This window comes from Scyliorhinus torazame, chromosome 12 (assembly GCF_047496885.1).
Source record: "Scyliorhinus torazame isolate Kashiwa2021f chromosome 12, sScyTor2.1, whole genome shotgun sequence".
Classification (NCBI taxonomy): domain Eukaryota; kingdom Metazoa; phylum Chordata; class Chondrichthyes; order Carcharhiniformes; family Scyliorhinidae; genus Scyliorhinus; species Scyliorhinus torazame.
Window position 1 is genome coordinate 4,231,195 of NC_092718.1, and position 21,928 is coordinate 4,253,122.

At 51.3% G+C, this 21,928-nt stretch overlaps 1 protein-coding gene across 4 annotated transcripts in view; it reads right to left on the reverse strand.

Annotated features, from left to right (window-relative positions):
* Positions 1-7,525: 7,525 nt before the first annotated feature.
* homer2 (homer scaffold protein 2) overlaps positions 7,526-21,928 on the reverse strand; it is a 196,544-nt gene continuing 182,141 nt past the window's right edge. For 3 of the 4 annotated variants that reach the window (XM_072470296.1, XM_072470293.1, XM_072470294.1), the window contains 3 exons: positions 10,149-10,259; positions 8,627-8,707; positions 7,526-7,720 (listed from right to left, as the gene is read on the reverse strand). In XM_072470296.1, coding sequence (XP_072326397.1) covers positions 7,532-7,720; positions 8,627-8,707; positions 10,149-10,259 — 381 coding nt within the window. In that variant the 3' untranslated portion in view covers positions 7,526-7,531. Of the gene's footprint in view, positions 7,721-8,592; positions 8,708-10,148; positions 10,260-21,928 lie in introns of all 4 variants that reach the window. The other variant, XM_072470297.1, reaches the window with a different exon arrangement.

Below are 21,928 nucleotides of genomic sequence, written 5' to 3' on the forward strand. Positions count from 1 at the left end.
AACATTCCGGATCCTAACCACTCGCTGTGTGAATCTGTCTCCACCACACTCACAGATAGAACATTCCGGATCCTAACCACTCGCTGTGTGACTCTGTCTCACTCTCAGACAGAACATTCCGGATCCTCACCACTCGCTGTGTGAATCTGTCTCCACCACACTCACAGACAGTACATTCCGGATCCTAACCACTCGCTGTGTGAATCTGCCTCCACCACACTCACAGACAGAACATTCCGGATCCTAACCACTCGCTGTGTGAATCTGTCTCCACCACACTCACAGATAGAACATTCCGGATCCTAACCACTCGCTGTGTGAATCTGTCTCCACCACACTCACAGACAGAACATTCCGGATCCTAACCACTCGCTGTATGAATCTGTCTCCACCACACTCACAGACAGAACATTCCGGATCCTAACCACTCGCTGTGTGAATCTGTCTCCACCACACTCACAGATAGAACATTCCGGATCCTAACCACTCGCTGTGTGAATCTGTCTCCACCACACTCACAGACAGAACATTCCGGATCCTAACCACTCGCTGTGTGAATCTGTCTCCACCACACTCACAGACAGTACATTCCGGATCCTAACCACTCGCTGTGTGAATCTGCCTCCACCACACTCACAGACGAACATTCCGGATCCTAACCACTCGCTGTGTGAATCCGTCTCCACCACACTCACAGACAGAACATTCCAGACCCTAACCACTCGCTGTGTAAAAAAGCTTCTCCTGTCTCCATTGCCGCTTTTGCCATTGACTTTAAGGTTTCTCTTCAGTTCCCGAATGGGTTGGTGAATGACTGTTTGGACAGGAAAGAGGCACTTCCTATAAGAGGGACAGAATTGCAAGAGACCTGGATATAAATAGAATAACTTATTTTTTGAAAAATTAGCTCTCTGGCTGTGTACATCGCTGGCTCGGGCAGCATTCATTGCTCATCCTTAGTTGCGCTTGGGAATGTGGTGGTGAGCTGCCTTCCTGAACGACTGCAGTGCCGTGTGATGTAGGTACACCCACTGTGCTGTTAGGGAGGGAGTTCCAGGATTTTGACCCAGTGACGATGTCAGACTGGGTGCCGGGCACATCCGAGCACTTTTCACAGTGAGAAACTTTAACACGATAATGGAGCAGGTGACGAGTGGTCACTGGTAAAAGCAAAATGCTGGAAATGCCAGCCGATCAGGCAATATCTCAGAAGAGGAAGCGTTAACTTTTCAGGTCAATGACCTTTCATCGGAATTAAACCAACATTTTGCCCAAGTACATGGGTACAAATTGCAAAATCTGACTGACCGTTATTGAGCTGGGAAGGTTGGCAGAGTTTGTGAACATCAGAGCTGATGAAAGGCCGTTGAACTGAAACGTTAACTCTGTTTCTTTCTCCACAGAAGCTGACTGTTCGGCTGGGTATTTGCGGCATTTTCTGTTTTTGACCTGTAACCCTGGCCCCGTGTTTCTTTCGCCTCGCTGCGGCAGTTCCAAAATTGTCCTCACACGGAGAATCCTGGAAGATTAGATCAGCAGCTAAAACAAAACCCCAGAAACTGCTGTTGCTATGGCAGCAGAATCTCTCACTGAGCATCGCTGGAACAGTTTGGCAATGCACAGAATTATTTTGAACATCCTTTCTCCTTCCGCGTCTGTTCTAACACCGTCAACTGGTGCCATAACTCTGAATGTCAGACACCATCCAACTGTGTCAATCACCTGGAAGGGGGGGGGGGGGGGGGTTGTAGAGTTTGTGGGGGGCTTTGTAGAGGGGGGGTTATCATAGATTATCATAGAATTTACAGTGCAGAAGGAGGCCATTCGGCCCATCGAGTCTGCACTGGATCTTGGAAAGAAAACCCTACCCAAGGTTAACACCTCCACCCTATCCCCATAACCCAGTAACCCCACCCAACACTAAGGGCAATTTTGGACACTAAGGGCAATTTATCATGGCCAATCCACTTAACCTGCACATCTTTGGACTGTGGGAGGAAACCGGAGCACCCGGAGGAAACCCACGCAGACACGGGGAGGATGTGCAGACTCCGCACAGACAGTGACCCAGCGGGGAATCGAACCTGGGACCCTGGAGCTGTGAAGCAATTGTGCTATCCACAATGTTACCGTGCTGCCCCGTGTTATATTATAGAGGGGGTTATATTATGGAGGGGGTTATTGTATTATGTTGTTTGGGGGTTATACTGTAGAGTGGGGATTAGATTTTACAATGTGGGAATTATTTTGTAGAATGTAACAGGGGGTGATGGTTATATTCTCCAGTGTGGCTATACAAGGTGCTGGTTTAGCAGAGTGGGCTAAACAGCTAGCTTGTAATGCAGAACAAGGCAGCAGCACGGGTTCAATTCCGTTACCGGCCTCCCCGAACAGGTGCCGGAATGTGGCTAAATCAGGAAAAGCACCTATTGCACCAATCTCCATGGGCCTTCCCTGACCCAACCCAGTTACTCGCTCATGTTTATTATCTGTACCTACAGCCCATTCGAGGTTGTTTTAATTTGTGTTCAGATATTCCTGTGGATCCAAATCTCAAAGGGTTAAGCCCCAGTGATATACAACCAGACTGCGATTCGGCACTGCGATGGGGATTATGGGAGAGGATGTATTGTCTTTAGAAATGGTTTATTATTAGTTTCAGGTAGTAACTCCAGTTATCAGCTTCCTGGACCCATTCTCACACTCTTGGTGAGTAGTGTAGGTGATTACTATATTAATAGTAGGTGATTGCTCCTCTTTCCACCATCTCTCCCTGCATAATGAGCTTCCAACAAAGTATTCACAGCAACACAGCGAAGGTGGCCTATTTCCGCCTTTGCGATAATGCCTGACTGGACCATGTCCCAGCTGGTCTGCTGTGGAAACCCTCATCCTCCAGAGTTGACCATTCCAAAACTCTTGTGGATGGTCTCCCACATTCTACCCTCCATTGCCATCAACTGTCTAAATTTATATATTTTTTTAAATTTGGAGTACCCAATTTTTTTTCCAGTTAAGGGATAATTTAGCGTGGCCAATCCACCCACCCCGCACAATGTTTTGGGTTGTGGGTGCGAGACCCATGCAGACACTGGGAGAATGTGCTAACTCCACACGGACAGTGACCCGGGGCTGGGATCGAACCCAGGTTCTCGGCACTGTGATGCAGCAGTGCTAACCACTGCGCCACCCATCTGTCCAGATTTTTGCTGCACATGTCCTAATCTTAATAATAATGCTAATCTTTATTTGTGTGACAAGTGGGCTTACATTAACACTGCAATGAAGTTACTGTGAAAATCCCCTAGTCGCCACATTCCGGCGCCTGTTCGGGTACACTGAGGGGGAATTCATAAAAATATCCAATTTTTCCTGGATTTGCCTATTTGTTCCTGGGAACATTAAATGAATCATTTGTGACAGGGAATCACTGCAGAGAAACTGAACACCTCCACATTCTGGATTAACATTCACAGCTTCCCCTCCACATTCTGGATTAACATTCACAGCTTCCCCTCCACATTCTGGATTAGCATTCACAGCTTCCTCTGCAGTCCTCCCACTGCTCTCTCTAAACATTCAAGAGCATTCCCAATGCTGTCCAATTATCTGAACGTGATCCGGGTTACAGGGAGAAGGCAGGACAATAGAGGTGAGAAACATATCAGCCATGATCAAATGGCGTAGCAGACTCAATGGGTCGAATGGCCTAATTCTGCTCCTATATCTTATTATTTTATTATTGTTTGTTGATAAAATCTGTCACGTACAAAGGTACATGGAAAGTATTCTGCGTACAGACCTGATAGATCACTCCATACCTATATACACATAAATAATTACAACTGTAAAAAAGGAAAATTACATAGAAAGATCAGTTTAATACATAGACGGCCCTTTCAAGAGTCTAGCAGCAGCAGGAAAAAAACAGTTTTTGAATCTGTTAGAACGAGTTCTCAAGCTTTTGTAACTTTTGCCCAATTAAAGAAGCAGGAAAAAAAATTAACCAGGATGGGAGGGGGTCTTTGATTATGCTGCCTGCTTTCCCAAGGCAGTGGGAGGTGTCAATGGATGGAAGACAGGTTTGTGTGATGGACTGGGCGGTGTTCACGACTCTCTAATTTCTTGCGGTCCTGGGCCGAGCAGTTGCCATACCAGGCTGTGATGCAGCCCGATAGGATGCTTTCTATGGTGCATCTGTAAACGTTGGTAAGAGTTAATGTGGACATGTTGAATTTCCTAAGGAAATAAAGGCGTTGTTGCTCTTCCTTAATTGTAGCGTCGACGTGGGTGGGCCAGGACAAATGATTGTTGGTAATGTTCACACCTGGTAACTTGAAACAGTCAACTATCTCCACCTTGACATCATTGATATAAACAGGGGCATGTACTACACCTCGCTTCCTAAAGTCAATGATCAGCTCCTTTGTTTTACTGACATTGAGGGAGAGGTGACACCAGGCTACTAGGTTCTCTACCTCTCTCCTGTACTCTGACTCGTCGTTGCTTGAAATTTGACCCACTACCATTGTTTCATCAGCAAGCTTATAGCTGGAAAAGGGGCCCAAATGTTGCCACACGGTCGTGTGTGTATAAAGAGTATAATAGATTGCGATCTGTGGGTCAGCAAATCAAGAATCCAGTTACAAAGGGAAGAGCCAAGTCCTAGGTTTTGGAGTTTGGTTATGAGCTTGGTTGAAATTATGGTATTAAAAGCAGAACATAGTCAATGAACAGGTGTCTTTGTTGTCAAGACGGTCTTCTGGAATACTTTTAAAAAGAAGCATTTAGCTAAATAAAGCCACACACACACGCTGACACGCACAAACATGGAAACTTCCACACACACACGCATACTTTCACATGGGCATGCACACAGGCACACGCTCATGCACAATCATACACACACACAATGTAGGAATTTCAGATAAATTGTATTATAGTATTTGGTGCCGTAAGGGTTAGCCTGGGTTAGTGTGTGGGACTGCTGAAGTCATGGTTTTTAAAATCCTGGTTTGAAAGATAGCTCGGCCTTTTGGAGCCAGAGGTGCAATTAAAGCATCGTTAAAGTTTGGGCTAATGGACTTTTATTTATAATAAAGATTATTATATTAAGAGAGTTCCCTGCGGAGAAGTTATTTAGAAACCAGAGGGTGGTGAATCTGTGGAACTCTTTGCCGTGGAGGCCAAATCACTGAGTATCTTTAAGACAGAGATAGATAGGTTCTTGATCAATAAGGGGATCAGGGGTTATGGGGAGACGGCAGGAGAATGGGGATGAGAAAATATCAGCCATGATTGAATGGCGGAGCAGACTCGGATGGGCCGAGTGGCCTAATTCTGTTCCTGTGTCTTATGGTCTTATTATTCTGACAGGGTGACTGTTTCTTTCTCACAAGCATTCTTGAAAGATCTCTCGCAAAGTAGAGTACCCAAGACATCTCCATGTAGCAAGTATTCCTGAGTGCTAACTATTTAAAAGTAGGTTGTGTTCTGAGTTGTTTGAATGGAAGTAAAGATAGCAGTTAAGGGTCATTGTGTCACTATATTGATTAGCATTGTTTCAGGGGTAATTGTAAACTATTGTCTGGTGTGATGTTAAAGATATTTTAATACTGTGTTGGTAATAAAGTTTGTTTTAATCTACCATACGTCCGTTTTGTGTGAAATCACTCCTGGGCGAGGAATCCTTTCCTCAGTCTGACAAGATTAAAATAAAATATTGGGGATTCTGTCCAGTATCACAGATAGTGTTGGGGTCTGGTCCAGGATCGTGCTCGCTCACACACTCACACACTCACACACTCACACACTCACACACTCACACACTCACACACTCACACACTCACACACTCACACACTCACACACTCACACACTCACACACTCACACACTCACACACTCACACACTCACACTCGTACGTACACAAACACACACACACTCACACTCACTCACTCTCACACTCGTACGGATACACACACTCGTACGGACACACACTCGTACGGACACACACTCGTACGGACACACACTCGTACGGACACACACTCGTACGGACACACACTCGTACGGACACACACTCGTACGGACACACACTCGTACGGACACACACTCGTACGGACACACACTCGTACGGACACACACTCGTACGGACACACACTCACACTCGTACATACACACTCACACACTCGTACGTACATACATTTGTACACACACACACACACGTACGTACACACACACACTCGTACGTACACACACACACTCGTACGTACACACACACGTACGTACACGTACACACACACTCGTACGTACACACACACTCGTACGTACACACACACTCGTACGTACACACACTCACACGTACACACACTCACTCACACATGCTCACACACACACATTTGTACGTATACACACACACACACTCGTAAGTACACACATACACACTCGTACACACACTCGTACACACGCTCACACACTCATACGTACACACTCACACATAGTCGTGTACACACACACACACTCGTACACACACACAGTCACACATACACTCGTACACACACTCAACCATTCACACACACACACACTCATACAGCATTAACACAAGGGCATACACACATTCACACACGCACACATTCAGTGTGCTAAAACATAGGCTAATTACACTATTAAAATATAACATTGACATTTATTTCTTTCAGTAAGAAACAAGCAGTAAAAATCCACTAAAACCTGGATGCCATTTATCTGTCCTCCAGAACTCCCCAAAGAAACATGAGTCACATTATTAGTTTATTATCCATAAAATCATTCGTATGGGACAAAAAGATTATTTGACCAGTTGATCATGTGACCAAAGCTGGAATATTTCCCACCACAGTTGGCAAGATTATAATTTCCAAATCAACCGCTTGTTATTTTTACAGGACACTTGTTTCATTCCTTTGTTTAAGGTACTGGACAGAATAAAGGAAACACTTGTGAAAATCAGAGTTTAAAACAACCTTGCCTGAATTGTCAGCAAATTCCATCCTGTCTCCAGCCTTTAACCAGCTCCTCAGGATTAACATTCCCTTGAGTTTGTGGCTCAGGAGGGCAGGGTCAGTATACCAGTGACTTTGCTCATTCCCACGGCAACAAAGAGATAGCTCCCATTATTTGTTTCTCTGGAAACAAAATGGAGCCCATTCCCTACCAAATACCCCCGTCCTGCCGTCACCAAGCCCCCTAACCCCTTCAAAACCCTCAGTCACAGTCACCTCTTGAGCACTCTCTAACCACCATAGGGGCTGTTTCGCACAGGGCTAAATCGTTGGCTTTTAAAGCAGACCAAGGCAGACCAGCAGCACGGTTCAATTCCCGTACCAGCCTCCCCGAACAGGCGCAGGAATGTGGCGACTAGGGGCTTTTCACAGTAACTTCATTTGAAGCCTACTTGTGACAAGCGATTTTCATTTCATTTCATTCACCCCCCGCTCCAGCCCTCCCTCCTCCACAACCCTCCCCAGCAGTCCCCTCTCCCCCACCCCCAAACCCCTCAGTTATCCATCCCCAATTTGGCCAGTCCTTGTCGGAAGCCGTGAAGCTCATCAATTTTCCCATCGAGAACTTCTAGAAATGATGTTAATTCTTGCTTCAGATTTCCCTGTTTATGGCGGCTTTCTTCAATATTTGCCTTTAATGATTTTGCTTTGTTCTCCAGCTCCTTGTTTGTATCTTCAGCAGCCTGAAAACAGAGAAAGAGAGGGTATGGTCGGAGTCAATGCCAAGGGAGATGTGGCGGTGATACAGAGGCTGTGCCAGCTCAGTACCTGGGGCTGGGCACAGCTTGGCTCATTTTGCGGAGCTCTGAATGCTGGTTTCCTCTGGAGACACTAAGACTGTGAGAAAGGTCTTTCCAAAATCGACAAAGCCTTTCAGATGAATCACGGGAGAATTGAAAACTAATTCACCTCCAGGATTTGTTTACTTAATCAGTCGGCTTTGTCCCATGTGTGATTCAAAAATTAATTGTGTCCATTATTACCTTGAACACACAATAGTACAGAGAGAGCAATCCATCAGAGACCAGCAGTAAAAGCGGAATAGCTGTGTGTTGAATGTTCCCTGGGAGGGGCACAGATAGACTACTGAGCCTAAAGATTCAGTTCCAAACACAGCACAAGAGAAAAAGAGTGTGAGAGACTTCAGGGGAACGAGAGAGGCACACACAGACAGAGAATGCATGAAGTGTGACAGCCATACTGTGTGTTACAGAATAGTTACACAGCCCAAGGGCCCAGCTGGATCTGACCTGCTAGTCAGAAAGATAGAAAGGGTTTATATTATTATTGAAACTTTCCTGAGCTGCGTAATAACTGTTGTAATGTGGAAGCACTGCAGCCAAATTGTGCTGGTTTCGCACAGTGGGCTAAATAGCTGGCATGTAAAGCAGACCAATGCCAGCAGCGCGGGTTCAATTCCCGTACCAGCCTCCCCGAACAGGTGCCGGAATGTGGCGACTAGGGGCTTTTCACAGTAACTTAATTTGAAGCCTACTTGTGACAATAAGTGATTTTCATTTCATTTTCACAGTAAGCTCCCACACGCAATGCAAACCTGTTCTGTGGCGTTGTTCACACTAGCTGTGTACCTGTAGCCGTTGCTGTACGTCCTCACACTGCTCCATCAGCTGGGGAATGAGCAGTGCCTCTTCCCGCAGTCTCTCTAGCTCCTGTGGGAACAAAACACAAATGAGTTTCCCCAATGAGGGGAATAATGGAGAAGGGAAAGAATAAAAGGGAAAATCTAATAGGGTGAAGGTGAGGAGTGTTTAAATGACAATGTGGATGATGGTGAAGGCAGAAGAAGCAAAAGATGGGGCTGGAGAAGCAGAAAATAATAAAAAGCCGAAACATGATTAACAGCTGCCCTCTGAACAAATGGGGACAGTGGTTCTGATGTGAAATAGTTGAATTCAAGCGTTGAGTCGACAAGGATGTAAAGTAGCTAATCGACGGGTGATGTCCCTCGAGTTTCAGTCGAGCAGTGTAGGAGGCTGAGGTCAGAGTGGGGTGGTGGTGGGAGGGAGGGGGGGGGAGAGAGGGAGAGTAGGACAATTAAAATAACAACTGCCCCCCCAATCCCGGTCACACATCTCACGGCGAGTTCGACCCGGGTTAAACCCAGATTAGACCCAGATTTATTTTCCCGTTCACAAGTTGAGGGCATCGCTGGGTTGGCATTTATTGCCTCCTCTATTCCCACCCAGGGGTAATGCAGTAATGCCCCTTCTAATCGCACCCCAGTATCAAATTGGCGGTGACTCCCATTCGGAGGGACAAGCGTTTATGGAGCAGTTTAGGGGCAGCACGGTGGCGGAGTGGGTTAGCACTGCTGCCTCACGGTGTCGAGGTCCCAGGTTCGATCCCGGCTCTGGGTCACTGTCCATGTGGAGTTTGCACATTCTCCCCGTGTTTGCATGGGTTTCGCCCCCACAACACAAAGATGTGCAGGCTAGGTGGATTGGCCACGCTAAATTGCCCCTTAATTGGAAAAAATTAATTGGTTACTCTAAATTTAAAAAAAAAGTTATGGAGCAGTTTTGTGCTTTGTCCCCACATAACTGCTGGCCCCGAAATCCTCCAGCCACACACAATCCTTTATCCCATCCCAGACCCACCCTGAACTTGTGCCTAAGAGGTGAGAGGCCCATAACTAATGTACCCATAGTTTAGCAGCTCTACAATACCTCACACCATGGACAGCAAACAAGAGGATCACTGATTGATTGATTGTCACGTGTACCGAAGCACAGTGAAAGGTATTACATAGTAGACAAAAGAATAATCGACAAAGTACATTGACAAATAGTGATTGGTTACAGTGTGGAACAAGGGCCAAACAAAGCAAATATATGAGCAAGAGCAACATAGGGCGTCGTAAATAGTGTCTTACATGGAACAGATCAGTCCGGGGGGGGGGGAGTCGTTGAGGAGTCTAGTAGCTGACCAACATGTTTCACATTTAAAGACTTAGTCCTCAGAATCATTAGCAATGAGTTACTGGGACTGGCAAGAGCTCTTTCCTGTTCTGTTTACTGGCATGATAATCCTCTTTAATAAAAGTATTCCCCTATAAATGGGTTAGTCGGTTAAGGTAATAAAAAAACAAACCTGCTCCTTTTCATTAACGTCAGCCTCCAGCTGCTTCACAGTCTGACTTAGACGCACATTTCTCTCTTTCTCCTGATTGAAGTCAGCACATTGAGCCTCCAGCTCCACAATCTGAGTGAGAGATAAACAAAGGGATAAAGAACAAAGTGCAAACACACTTGTCCAATTTCCTCAAACAGCCTTTGCATAACCGCCTTTAAATGATACTCTGTTTCCTGTATAAGACATTGAACTGAATTTGAACTCGGTGTAAGAAAAGGCATTTTCAATTAATTAAAATATTGCCCAATGTGGGTGAGAGGAATAACTACGACGAGCTGATTCTTCAAGTGATTAATCACAGTCACCGCCATCCGTGGGGCAGCACGGTAGCATTGTGGGTAGAGCACAATTGCTTCACAGCTCCAGGGTCCCAGGTTCAATTCCGCCCCGGGTCACTGTCTGTGCGGAGTCTGCACATCCTCCCCGTGTGTGCGTGGGTTTCCTCCGGGTGCTCCGGTTTCCTCCCACAGTCCAAAGGTGTGCAAGTTAGGTGGATTGGCCATGATAAATTGCCCTTAGTGACCAAAATTGCCCTTAGTGTTGGGTGGGGTTACTGGGTAATGGGGATAGGGTGGAGGTGGCCTTAGGTAGGGTGCTCTTTCCAAGAGCCAGTGCAGACTCGATGGGCCGAATGGCCTCCTTCTGCACTGTAAATTCTATGAATTCTATGATAATGGGGGGGAAATATGGTATTGAGTCATCAAGCTACCAGGAACTAAAGATTCACCTCCTCAACACAGCTACAAGCCTCTAATCCTAGAGATAAACGTTTGGGAGGGATTTTAACATAATTGTTATGTTTTCTTTGAACACTTTTAATAGTTATAAAAATATTGATAAAAGCAATATCCTGCAGGTACCGGAAACCTCAATGCTATTACGCTCAGCACGGTAAGGCATCTTCGCTACACTCTGTATAGAGAGGGAAACAGAGTTAATGTTTCAGTCAATGACCCAACATCAAATACAAATATTGGAGCAGGGTTGGCACGGTGGCGCAGTGGCTAGCACGGCTGTCTCATGGCGCCAAGGGCTTGGGTTCGACCCCGGCCGCGGGTCACTGCCCGTGTGAAGTTTGCACATTTCCCAGTGTCTGCGTGGGTTTCACCCCCACAACCCAAAGGTGTGCAGGGCAGGTGGATTGGCCACGATAAATTGCCCCTTAATTGGAAAATAAGAATTGGGTACTCTAAATTTATAAAAAATATTGGAGATGGGCAAAAGCTGCTTGACTGACAGTGAGACTCATCCAATCAGATGAGGAAGAGTCGGCTTGCCTATCAGATGACCAATGGCAGAAGTGTGAGGGGGAGGTCATGTGATCAAACCTCCAGGAAAGCACCAGCCAGAGTTGGGAACACGCGTGTCAGCTCCCCATCACCGCCACACGCTACCGAAAAACATTAACCCTGACATCAGATGTTTCCCCCTGACTCAGCAATAAAGGAAGCTGCAGAAGGTTCTGGAACAGACTGGCTGGTGTTGTGAGTGAGTGAGGTCTCTGGTCGGTGCTCTCCATCCACACTCCAGGAGGGGTTGGGAAATTTCAAGTACAACTCCAGCTCGAACCTTGGGGCGGTTTTGTTCATTTTTCCTCAAACAGCTCAGAGTTGCAGATCTGAATCCTTCCTCCGTTCCCTGTGGCTTCCTCCCTTTCAACAAAGTACAATAATTCCTGAAAATATTGATTTCTCCCAAAGAATCATGAGGAATGTGAGGGAATATCTCTCCATCTCTGTGGGAGTGTTGCTGATTCTGTCAGATGCTCCCAAGTATATGGGAAAACAGGGATCCTTTATTCCAAAACTGTGCTCTGGACATGAAACACCCTTGAATTGTTGAATCAACCAAGAGACCAGAACACGTCCAGGATTTAACCAAGTGAGATTCCTGCCCTGTTATTCAGGCTGAGTGTTGGCATGAGGGATGATTCTGCCTTTGCTTTCATAGGAAATAGGAGGAGTTGGCTCCCAAGCCCCTCGAGCCTGCTCCGCCATTCCATCTGATCATGGCCGCTCCTCTATTGCAACCCCGATGCCCGTGGGCCCTTTAGAGTCCAGAGAAGACGATCCATTTCCTTCGGAAATATATTCAGTGACTTGGGGCGGGATTCTCCGACCCCCCCCCCCCGCCGGGTTGGAGAATCCCCGGGGGGCGGTGTGAATCCCGCTACGACGGCGGTCGCCATATTCTCCGGCAGTCAAAAAATCGCGCCGATGGGAATCGCGCTGCGCGCCTCGCAGAATGGCGAGAATCGGCGCGGCGCAACGGGCCCCGGGGCTGCTCCAAATCTCCGGCCCGAATGGGCCGAAGTCCCGCCGACGTAACCATAGGTCACGCCGGCGTAAATCAGACAAGCTTTTTAACGGCGTCAACCAGTCGTGCTGGCGAGCGCGTAGGTAAGGGTCGGCGTGGGGCAGCCGCTGGAGAGGAGACGGCACAGCCATAGCTGGGGGGGGGGGGCGCTGGTGCCGGTAGAGGGTGCTCCCCAGGGCCAAGGGTGCGTGCCGGTGATCGGGGATCGGGGTCGGTGCCGGGGGGGGGGGGGGGGGGGGGTGCCGGGGAGGGGGAGTGCCAGCAAGGGGGGTGCCGGGGAGGGGGAGTACCAGCAAGGGGGGTGCAGGGGACAGGGGGGGTGCCAGCAAGTGGGGAGACGGGGACGGGGAGGTTGCTGGGGAGGTGGAATGCTGAAGAGGGGAGTGCTGGGGAGGGGGGTGCCGGGGAAGGGATTGCCGGGGGGGGGGGGGTTTGCCCGGCTAAGTGCCAGCTGGCAACAGTAGAGGGGGCTATGGGCAATGATGACATGTCGTCTATCCCCACCCCTTGCAGACCGTTATATTTGGGCATCACCGATCGATGTTGGCTGCCATGGCGGGAGCCGCTCTTCTACATGTTGCCCTGTGGGAGCTGGAGCAGGAGTGTGCCAGGCTGCTGCAGAGAGGCAGGTGGCAGTCGCCCAGGCTGGAGATCTGCCCGCCCGACAGGAGGAGGTGGTGGTGCCACGGCGACGGAGGCGCCCGATGAGGCCCCCTTGTGTACCGGCGCCGGGCATGCAGGAGGAGGCTCCGGATGAACCGGGAAACCGGCGCCCATATCTGCCACCTGATGGCACATGGCCGCGTGTGCCTGGGGGAGGACACCCTCTCCCGGTGGCTGTCAAGGTTACGGTGGTCCTGAGCATCTACGCCATGGGGTCGTTCCAGTCACTGAGTGGGGATCTGTCCGGCATCTCCCAGGCATCAGTACACAGGTGCATCTGTGCAGTGACCGACGCCCTGTATGCCATCACGGACCGCTGCACCCAGTTCCCTGTGGACCGCGCCCACCAGGATGCCCGCACAGCGGGCTTTGCTGCCGTGGCCAGGATGCCCATGGTACAGGGGGCGATCGACGGTATGCACGTCGCCGTGCGGCCACCAGCGGATAACAGGGCTGTGTTCACGAACAGGAAGGGGACTTATTCCATGAACATTCAGGTGGTCTGTGACCACCGCATGAGGATCCTGCACGTCTGCGCCCGGAACCGGGCAGTGTGCATGACTCGTTCGTATTGGCCCAATCGTTCATCCCCACCATGTTCGAGGGAACCCCCCCCCCCCGGCTGAGGGGCTGGTTACCAAGGGTCACCCGTTGCGGTCGTGGCTGATGACGCCTATACGGAGGCCACAGACCGACGCGGAGAACGGCTACAACGATGTCCATGCAGCGACCAGGGGTGTGGTCGAGAGATGCTTCCGGCTGCTGAAGATGCACTTCAGGTGCCTGGATCGCTCTGGAGGGGCCCTCCAGTACCCATCGGAGAGGTTCGGCTGCATCCTGCACAACATAGCCCAGCAGAGGGGCGATGTGCTGGAGGCAGAGGAGGGGGAAGGGAGGGGGGGGGGGGAAGGGGAGCAACACGACGAAGAGCAGGCCTCGCCGGATGAGGAGGATGGAGGCAATGTACAGGACAGACGGGCTGGACATGGACGGGAGGCTGCCCACCATTACCGGCTGGGCCAGCAGGCACGGGACGGGTTGATACCAGCAAAGTTCACAGACTAGAGAGGGGTGGGATTCGCCGAGTATGGGCACGGACAGCACAGCACGGCACCAGCCCACCACCCTCACCCCACCCACCACCCTCACCCCGCCCACCACCTTCACCCCATCCACCACCCTCACCCCACCCACCACCCTCACCCCACCCACCACCCTCACCCCACCCACCACCCTCACCCCACCCTCACCCCATCCACCACCCTCACCCCATCCACCACCCTCACCCCACCCTCACCCCATCCACCACCCTCACCCCATCCACCACCCTCACCCCACCCTCACCCCACCAACCACCCTCACCCCACCAACCACCCACCACCCTCACCTCACCCGCATGCACACCACCCGTCCATTGCACATCCACCTGCGGCACAACGGGCCGGGCTCGCACGGTCGCCGGTGGACGCGTGTCTATTGCAGGCCATGGAGGATGATGACGACCCGCTCTGCGATGAGCTCCGGGCTCTACATCGTTAGATAATGTCTGACTCATGGCCACAGCACCACCCTCGACCCGGACCGTCCCTGCATGCGGGCGTGACACTGCAGCGCACGGTCCCATCGTCTGCCCGGGGCACAAGGGCGACCCCGGGGGGGGGGGGGGGGGGGGGGGGGAGGCACACTCACCTGAGCGCGACGTCCCATAACGCCTCACACACACCCACTGGCGCTCACCTCACCACACCCCCGCACGCTTTGGACAGAGCACAGAGGCAGCTTCTGTAGGTGTGAAAGTGATTTTAATAACAAACAGTTCACACACGTGCCCTCGCCCCAGAACTACTCTGTGCCCTGAACCCGTGCCAACTTACTCAGTGTCTAATTTTCTGGCCTTACGGGCCCTGTGACTACATCCAGGTGGTTCCCCAGACGGTGCAGCAGAACTGGAGGTGGACTCCTGTGATTCCTGCCCTGTGACTAGGGACCCCTTTGGCGGCCGTTTCCTGGGGCGCCCGGCCTGGATGGGCCAAGGCTGCGGCTCGGGCGACTGGGATGGCGAGCTGCCAGCCTGTCCTGCCCATTGCCCACCAGATGCACCTGGGACGGAAGGGGGGGGGTCCGAGGTGTTGCGGTGTTCCAGGACCTCCCCTACAGGGGGACTCGGGATGGGCCCCAGCATCCCCTCCTCTCTCGGGGTGCCCGATGGCCCCTGGGCCTCCACATGGACCGGGGATGCGAACGGATCCAGCACCCGAGGCACCCCCGGCACCTGGCGCTGCCAGTCCTGGAGGCCGCCCTGGTCTCAACAAGGGTCTGCAAGTTTGCAGCCATGGAGCTCAGGGAGTTGGCCATCCCGGTCTGTGTGTGGGCGACGCCGGCACGCACGTGGCCACTGGCGCCGATGCTCTCAGCGATGGCCTGCTGAGACTGGGCCACGGCCTGCAGAGACTGGTCCACGGCCTGCAGAGACTGGCCCACGGCCTGCTGAGACTGGGCCACGGCCTGCTGAGACTGGCCCACGGCCTGCTGAGACTGGCCCACGGCCTGCAGAGACTGGGCCATGGCGTTGAGCGTCTCTGTGACCTGCTGCTGGCTCTGGCTCATGGCTGATGGCTGCTTGTGAGAGGGCAGCCATGTCCTGGGCCACGGATGCCACCTGCACGGAAAGCCCCAGGCCTCGCATACTGCGACCCATGTCTGACACTGTCACCCCCCATTGCCTCCACCGCGGATGCCACCCGTGCGGTTTCAGCCTGGGTGCCACGCATGACCGGCACCACTACCTGCTCCTGCACGCGGGTGGACTCCTCCACCTGTGTCTGCAGCTGCCGCAAGCCGCCCGTCACCCTCTTCGGTCGTCCCTGGGTCCGTGACTGCATCGGGTCTATGGGTCTACCGCGACCCATCTGGGTGGCAGATGGTTGCTGGGGTCGGGCTGCCCTCCGACCGCCCGGCCCCTAGGCTGCTCCTACCTCCACCTGCTGTACCGGGATGGCTGTGTTGTGTGCACCAGTGAGTGTACCAGAGGCCTCATCGCTAAAGTGCCCAACCGAGGTGAGTGTCTCTGCGATGGTGGAGGGCGTAGGAGAGAGCAGTGGCGTAATGTTGTGCTCCTCATCCGACCCGAAGTCCGGGGTCCCCTGGAGTGGTGTGACCTGTCCGTCCGTCCGTGTGTGGGTGTCCTGGGGGGTTGTGTCCTTTGTATGGGTGGCCTGTGTATCAGTGTCCTGGGTCGACTGGGACGGGGGCCTGTTGCTATGGTTGCCCTCCCCATCGCTGGGTGTGGCCCGCCGGCGTCACCGCACTGCCACTAGATGGGGGCGGCGTACGCCTAACGCTCCGGGTCTATCCCTGTCTTGTGGGCGCCCTGGCACGTCCTGGGGGCGGTCGGAATCCGCAGGGACGGGTGGGTCGACGTTTGGTCCTGCAATACACAATACAGCATGCATGGTTAGACACGCAGACGGGGATGGGGGTAGGGGGATGGGGGATGGGGGGATGGGGGGAAGGGGGACGGAGGGAAGTGGGAGGGGATAAGGGGGGATGGGGGAAAGGGGGGGGTCGAAGGGGGAAGGGAGGATAGGGGGAAGTTGGGCAGGCAGTGGGGGTTCTCACTTGATGCTGCGCCCCCGACCTCTGCATCCGCAAGGGGAGGTCGTGTCTCGCTAACTTGTTAGAGTTTTTCGAGGAGATCACAATTGATTGATGCAGGTAGGGCAGTGGATGTTGTCTATATGGACTTCAGTAAGGTCTTTGACAAGGTCCCTCATGGTAGACTAGTACAAAAGGTGAAGACACATGGGATCAGGGGTGAGCTGGCAAGGTGGATACAGAACTGGCTAGGTCATAGGAGGCAGAGAGTAGCAATGGAAGGGTGCTTTTCTAATTGGAGGGCTGTGACCAGTGGTGTTCCACAGGGATCAGTGCTGGGACCGTTGCTGTTCGCAGTATATATAAATAGAACATAGAACATTACAGCGCAGTACAGGCCCTTCGGCCCTCGATGTTGCGCCGACCTGTGAAACCACTCTAAAGCCCACCTACACTATTCCCTTATCGTCCATATGTCTATCCAATGACCATTTGAATGTCCTGAGTGTTGGCGATTTGGAGGAAAATGTAACTGGTCTGATTAGCAAGTTTGCGGACGACACAAAGGTTGGTGGAATTGTGGATAGCGATGAGGACTGTCAGAGGATACAGCAGGATTTAGATTGTTTGGAGACTTGGGCAGAGAGATGGCAAATGGAGTTTAATCCGGACAAATGTGAGGTAATGCATTTTGGAAGGTCTAATACAGGTAGGGAATATACAGTGAATGGTAGAACCCTCAAGAGTATTGAAAGTCAGAGAGATCTTGGTGTACAGGTCTACGGGTTACTGAAAGGGGCAACACAGGTGGAGAAGGTAGTCAAGAAGGCATACGGCATGCTTGCCTTCATTGGCCAGGGCATTGAGTATGAAAATTGGCAAGTCATGTTGCAGCTGTATAGAACCTTAGTTAGGCCACACGTGGAGTATAGTGTTCAATTCTGGTCGCCACACTACCAGAAGGATGTGGAGGCTTTAGAGAGGGTGCAGACGAGATTTACCAGGATGTTGCCTGATATGGAGAGCATTAGCTATGAGGAGAGGTTAAATAAACTTGGTTTGTTCTCACTGGAACGACGGAGGTTGAGGGGCGACCTGCTAAAGGTCTACAACATTATGAGGGGCATAGGCAGAGTGGATAGTCAGAGGCTTTTCCCCAGGGTAGAGGGGTCAATTACTAGGGGGCATAGGTTTAAGGTGCGAGGGGCAAGGTTTAGAGTAGATGTACGAGGCACGATTTTTACACAGAGGGTAGTGGGTGCCTGGAACTCGCTGCCGGAGGAGGTGGTGGAAGCAGGGACGATAGTGACGTTTAAGGGGCATCTTGACAAATATATGAATAGGATGGGAATAGAGGGATACGGACCCAGGAAGTGTAGAAGATTGTAGTTTAGTCGGGCAGCATGGTCGGCACGGGCTTGGAGGGCCGAAGGGCCTGTTCCTGTGCTGTACTTTTCTTTGTTCTTTGTTCTAACCTCCCAGTCCTCGGGTCCGCCTGCAAGGTCCAGGGCCCTCTCTTCATGAAAGGTGAGGGGGCTCAATTCAGGTGGACCCCCTCCAGTCCTCTCACGCTCCCGGTTGTTATGAGCGCGCTTGTCCTGTGGGGGGGGGGGGGGGTCAGAGATAAAGGGCAACAGTGTTAGGCGGACAATTACTTGCAGACCAGCGGTTGTGTGTATGTTGGCATCGGTTCACACACCATCTGCCAATGCAGCCTGCATGGGTGGGTGCAGCTATGTCGGTTGCAGCTCGGGCTGTACCGCCCATCCTGGGGCGGGGGGCGGGGGGGTGCTCACCCTGGCTGCCCTGACTAGGTCATTGACCTTCTTGTGGCACTGGACGCCTGTCCTGGCTGTTATGGCCACGGCGCTGATGGCCTCTGCCACCTCCCCCCACCGGCGCCGGCTGAGGCGTGGAGCGACCCTGCGGCTGTGTCTGGGGTTCAGGGCCTCCCTCCTCTGCTCCATTGCGTCCAGGAGCGCCTCGATGTCCCGCTCCTGGAACCTCGGCGCTGCGTGGTGGGCGGCCATTTTCCCAGGTCTCCGCCGCTGGCGTCTTTTGTGCTGCGACGGGCGTCTGTAACGGGTGTTGCCGTCGCGATTGGCGTCACGCTGCTGCTAGCCCCTTCCGGGTCGGAGGTTTCCTGACGTTCCAGGTGGCCTGACGCGGAGTGGTTCGCGCCGTTCTTGGCGTCAGGCCGTCCCACCGATTGCGGGAGAATCCCGCCCTTGGTCCCCACAGCCTTTCTGTGGTCGGGATTTTGTTGCTAATGTTTGGTTGGCTCTTCATTTGGCTGTTTAATTACGTTTGCTCAAGAGTCGCCAGATATCTTTCGACACCGCCACAAGGTTCAGAACCAAATACTGATCAATGACTCGATACACCAGTTAGTAAGTTCAAAAGCAATGCTCAAATCTACACATGCATAAACACAGTCAAATCTACTCATGCATAAACTATACAAACTAAACTACCACTATTACTAAAGCCTATACTTAGCTTCGGGTGCCCACTCAGTCAGAGGAACAATGGCCGTTGCTCGGTTCTGAGGCTGCTGGGTTGGGCTGTTTCCAGGGCAGCAACTAGGAGCGTCTATCTCGTAGCGTGTGTTGACTTGGAACTTACTTGGTCTGCTGTAGCTGCTACGCTGGTCTCTCTCTTCGGCAAGAGCCAAAGCCAAAGGAGGAAGATTCTCCCTTGGGGGATACCTTTTATACTGAAAAGGGCTTCACGCGCATTTGGGCGGGCCTTGAACTTGGCCTCAACTAATTGGGTCTTTTTCAATCAGTCGTATCGATTTTCCTCCAATAGAGGGGTGGTTCCCTGATCACTGGGCGTGTCCTAGTGACCATTGGTCTACTTTGTTTTAGCCTCTTCTGGCGCCGGGGACTCTGCCTTAACATTGTGTATCTAAATGTTTCTCTTTTGTCCACGGAGATGGCTCATTAGTATGTAGATTGCTTGGTAGTTTCTGTCCTGTCTGAGAGCGAAGGCTCTAATCAACAGACAGAGCTTGCACCTGCTTGTTTCTTAGCATTGTCCAATTTTCCCTGCATTCTTTGCAAGTGTCCATTTTGTAATTGGGACGTGGCCATCCCGGATAGCTTCACTCCCTCCTTGTAATCCTCAACGCGAAGTGTGAAGGATCACACTACTATGGCATCTTCATCCTCTGATCCCTGGGGCACCCATGCTTAGGCTCTATACTGTCCTATCCTATGCAACACAATTTTACCTAAACCATTTTAAATACATTCATTATCATAAAAACTCTATGGGGCGCTATGACATTAATACATGCATTGCAGAAAAATAAAAAACTGGAACCTCTAACTATCCTCAATAAACTGTCCTCATTCAAACAATCCAAAAATACAAACAATCCAAAAATAATCCATACATCTTAAACTGTACAAAATAGCAGCACACAGATTTCTCTGGCCTGGCAGTCAGACACAGGGGTTTACATCTCTTTATTCCACAGAATACATTAAACAAACCAAGTTCAAGGCCCGCCCAAAAGCGCACGAAGCCCTTTTCAGTATAAAAGGTATCCCCCAAGGGAGAATCTTCCTCCTTTGGCTTTGGCTCTCGCCGAAGAGAGAGACCAGCCTAGCAGTAATGGTTCGAGGGTCGAATCAGAAGTCTCCTACTGAGCTAATCTTGAGTACCTACTCTCCTACTGTGAGCGTGGCGGGGGCTCGTGCTGCCTTTGCCATTTTCCAGACACATTTGTTAACTGGGTCAAAAGAAAGGTTATGGGAGCTCATGAAATCGATCCCAAGGATATGTTCTGCTGTCTGGGGCAGATCAACCAAAACTACGGGGTGCTTAGTTGTGATGTTCCCTATCTGTATTGCTACAGGGGCTGTGGTGTGTCCCTGTTGTAAATGGCCTGTAAAACCGCTGAGTGTGATGGTGTCTGTTGTGGGCCATATGTCTCGCTGGAACATCGTGGAGGAATTGAGTGTGGTGCGGGACCCTCCTGTATCCCAAAGAAAATCTACGGGTTGTCCCCGGACTTTGCCTGCTAATACCGGTCTACCAGTCTTGTCCCAAAGGGTGTCGCAGACCCAAGTTGGGGAGCCCGAACACCGTCAGTCGGTGCCGTTCACGTCTGCATTCCCTGAACGGGCGCTAACGCTATGGATCGACTTTGCCCTATTCTTGTTTAGGGTGCCTGTCTGTTGGTTTCTCTGCTGCTTCTGAGGCACGTTGCACTCTTGTGCAAAGTATCCTAGCTGTCCACAGTTGTAACATTCCTGAGCTTTGGGCTGGGGTGGGCTGCTCCTGCCCTCATTTACCTATGCGGGGTTCTGGTGTGCTTTAACTGGGTTCATTTCTACTTGCTCTTCATCGGGTGTTATAAATGCGGTTTTGCCTGCAATTGATTGCTCCCAAGCATGGGACAATCTCTTCAAAACCCATTTTTCATTGTGGGCCTCATCTGAGGGGTCATAATTTGCGCAAGCTTTTCGTCCTGCTTGTGTGGCGTGGGAGACTAGAATTCAGGTCCATTTGGCCATATTATCTGGGGACAAATGGGCGCAGGCTAACTCTCCAAAAACTGCGGTAAAGTGAATCCACAACGTCCAGCAAACTCTGTGGGGTGCTCTGTCTTCTTTTGCCTACACTTATTTAGGCATTCTACGGGGTCTCCTCTGTTAAAGCCGATCGCATCCAGGATCACTGTGTGCATCTCTTGGAGTGTGCCTCCTCCTACATTCTGTGGGTCGGGAGGGGCTGCTACGACTGAAGGGGTCGAGGCTTAAAACTGTGAGCTTCACTTGCTCCTTTTCATCCAGGTAGCCTGCTGTTTGACTTTCGCGAAAAATTGGTGGGGGTCTGAAGTGGGAAGGAACGGTATAATCTTTCCACACGCGTCCCGTAATTGGGTCACGGTTAACGGGGTTGTGTAAAGGAAATCTGCTTCTCCTTCTCCTGCGGCCCTGCGGTGTGTGGTCACAGGATTAATGGGGGTGTGTTCTGCCTGTTCGGTTGGGGGTTGGGGCGCTTTCCTTTTCTGGGGTTTTTCCTGCGTACATGTCCCATGTACGTATCTATGGGCAGTCTCGCTCAATTCCTGCCAGTCGGGCCGTTTTCTTGATCGAATTGGGGTCCGGATGTACTTTGAAATCCATTTTGAACGGACAGCAGAGATTGCA